This window comes from Telopea speciosissima, chromosome 3 (assembly GCF_018873765.1).
Source record: "Telopea speciosissima isolate NSW1024214 ecotype Mountain lineage chromosome 3, Tspe_v1, whole genome shotgun sequence".
NCBI classification, from domain to species: Eukaryota; Viridiplantae; Streptophyta; class Magnoliopsida; order Proteales; family Proteaceae; genus Telopea; species Telopea speciosissima.
In genome coordinates, this window is record NC_057918.1 from 2511700 (window position 1) to 2514704 (window position 3005).

General features: G+C 41.5%; 1 protein-coding gene across 2 annotated transcripts; it reads right to left on the reverse strand.

Annotated features, from left to right (window-relative positions):
* Positions 1 to 1736, reverse strand: LOC122656712 (transcription factor TCP20). Of its 2 annotated transcripts, none has more exons than XM_043851330.1 (2): positions 316 to 1736; positions 1 to 208 (listed from the first exon to the last, which is right to left on the reverse strand). In XM_043851330.1, the coding sequence occupies exon 1, from the start codon at positions 1446 to 1448 to the stop codon at positions 549 to 551; it is 900 nt and encodes a 299-aa protein (XP_043707265.1). In that variant the 5' UTR covers positions 1449 to 1736; the 3' UTR covers positions 1 to 208; positions 316 to 548. The 2 variants fall into 2 exon arrangements, with proteins under 2 accessions (XP_043707265.1, XP_043707266.1); XM_043851331.1 differs by having other exon boundaries at positions 1 to 217.
* Positions 1737 to 3005: the final 1269 nt, after the last annotated feature.

The following is a 3005-nucleotide window of genomic DNA, read 5'->3' on the forward strand; positions in this document are numbered from 1 at the left end:
TAACAGAAATCTCATGATATATATATTAAAAAAAAAAAAAAAAAAAAAAACTGTTATTCCAAAAACAAAACTGACCATCATTCCAGGTCCAAACCTAATAGCAACAAATGATTGAAGGTCGCTTACACTATATAGGAAACACACCTTGAAATAAACAAGAAATTAAGTCCAACCTCAAGCTACGCAGCTCTGCAAAGTTTCACTTCATCTGCACAATCTGAGTCAGAAGCGACAGCATTATAATTAACAGCCTTTCAAAGAGGAACAGTTACATGACATGGAGCGCGGAGAAAGGATGGAGAACTAGAAAAGCACCTGTATTTGGAGAATTGGATGGAACTGTGGAGAGAAAAAGAGCGGACACAGTAACCAAAATCCAGTCTCTATGATTCAACTCCATAAAAGGATTGAATTCTCACATTTTCCTTTCCCCCTCACTCTTGCATGTAAGCAGAAAATATACCATAAGAGAAAAGAAAGCTTCTCAGGTGTGTTACTTCTTTCTGTTCCTCCAAAATTCTCCATTAGAAACTGTTTACTAATGCTAGTTACTGTCCTGATCCTTGCGAATCATCCTTGGCAGGAGGTTGTTGTTGCTGTGGCTGCGGTGGATGCTGTTGTTGTTGGTGCATGGCGCTAGACCCACCTCGACCTTGCTCCATCTGCTGGTAAAACTGATTCAAGGCTTGAGGGTTTAAAACCCCAATATGACCATCTTGGGAAAGCCCAAGCTCCAATCCCGGAAGTTGCTGAGTGTTCCCACCCAGAATTGAGCCGAAATTCATTGGACCCAAATTGGAAGCTGGGAGTTCAAACCCATGGAACCCAATTCTAGGCAAGTAATTCGAGCTTTCGCTGGGCAAATTTGATGCGGAAGGACCAGAGGAATGAACAAACCCCGTACTGAAGCCGCTGACAGAGGGCCATAAGCCTGTGGCCACATGGGATCTGCCTAAGTTACCCCCAACCAATGTCCAATTGGTCCTACTTCCAGACCCAACACCGCCTGGTCCCAACTCGTCCATCTTCGGATGCAAGCCCGCAGAAACAGAGGTACCCTGTTGAGAAACAGAGACCCCCGCAGCAGCAAGTGCCGAGGCCGGAATAGTCCCTGTACCCGTGGCAGCGATGATCGACGGCTCTGCTTGCTGTAACAACCACTGTATAGTTTCGCCGTCGGATTTGTGACCCAATTCTCTCGTCAACTGGAAAATCCTTGCGGCGCACAGAGCCGGCATCCTTATCCTCCTCCCTCTCCCGTCGACCTTGGTGTGTCTATCCTTGTTGGAACTTCTCTTGGGTGCTAACTGCTTCTTCCCCTCATCTTTTTCTGCAATCACAATCTGGAAATCCTTGATTTCTGCCGGTTTATTATCACCCGTGTCTGACTGCGGCAGACTCAAGAAATTGGGCACCTCTGAAGGCTGCTTGGAGCCCTTGGGATCCATGACAACAGAGGTAAAGGAACCTCTTTGATTGAAGAAGATGACCTGAATAGGCCTACGGCCTTACCCTTACTTGGGTTTCCACTGTTTCTGGAAAAGATCTATCTTTGTTGTTCAAAAGAGAGATGAAACTCCAGATTCCCAGCTTCCTTTCAAAATTTACCTGAGACTTAAATTTAAGACACGGGAGACACACACACTTTCTCTCTCTTTATGTTCCTATTCTCTTTTCACTGTAGTGGGTCTTTCATCACCTTGACTTGATACCCTCTTAAGTCTTTAACCGCCAATTTCAACACTTCAGAGTTCACAGGCACTCCACACACAGTGAGTGCACCTTTCACGAGTTCACACCACCACCACCCTAATGGATTTCTTCCTCATCATTTCCCTCCTCCTCTTCATCATGCTTCTATTGCAACAACAATGTGAAACATAACTTGGAAGGGACTCAACAGACCACGTGGCAGCTTTATGAAGTTTCATCTGGCATCCAATAAAATGGGTAGTGGGGATTGCTTCTGTACTACACTATAGGCCTATCCTCTAGAAATGGAAAAAAAGATTTTGCCTTAAAAAACCAGAGCAGTGTATCCGGATTAGCCTGTTCAGATGGTATCCTTTTTGTGTCAATGACAGGTCTTAAGGGAGTTCAAATTTTGGTTGGGGGATAGACCCATAGTTCTCTTGTTCACATGTATAAGTGTCATTTCAATTGAAGTTGGCCAAGTGGTAAATAAAGCTTTTAAAAATTTAGAATTAATAAGAGAGTGAATAAAACTGTTTATCAAGAAGATACGGGAAAATAAGGGTATTAAGATCTGCATGATGTCCGTGTTCAGATTTTTTCGTATGTGTTCTCACATAAACGAAGGCCGCGTAAATTCTCTTTCCTCCATAAATCTACGTATTTGACAATTCGTAATGGGATCTCTCATTCGCTCCAATTGGCACTTGGGTATTATGAGAAATCCTATCTTTAAAACTAATTATGAGGATATATGATTGAATGAAGTATAGAATTTAACAAGTGAACATCATCGACCCACATGACTCAATTAGGTGAATTACACATAATACCCTGTGGAGGAGGCCATACATAGAGCCTTTTACTTAAAAGAGGATGAAACCAAACATCACAGGAGATTGGAGACTCAAACTTTGTACATTTAGAAGTCATTTTCTCTGTGACAAGCTGCCATCTAATGTAATTGGTCTTATGAGGGCAGGGTTTTAAAACTTGGAATCGGCCTCTGAACCTAGATATAAATATTGGTATAGGGATTCGTATCGAATTTAGTTGATATTGATATTGATGATACACATCCAACTATATTGGATTTTTTTTGAAAGATTTTGCCTTAAATTTAATAAAAAAAAATTTTATTTTTGGATAGATTTACTCCTAATAAGAATCATTCCACAAGATCGAATAGAACCCAAAAAAAAGTTTATATGAAAAGACTTACTTGAAACAACTTGAATCGGGATCAGAGTTGATGGATTCATCCGATCCGATTTCAATTTTTAAAACCCCGGCGAAGGTAAATAGTTTATGAC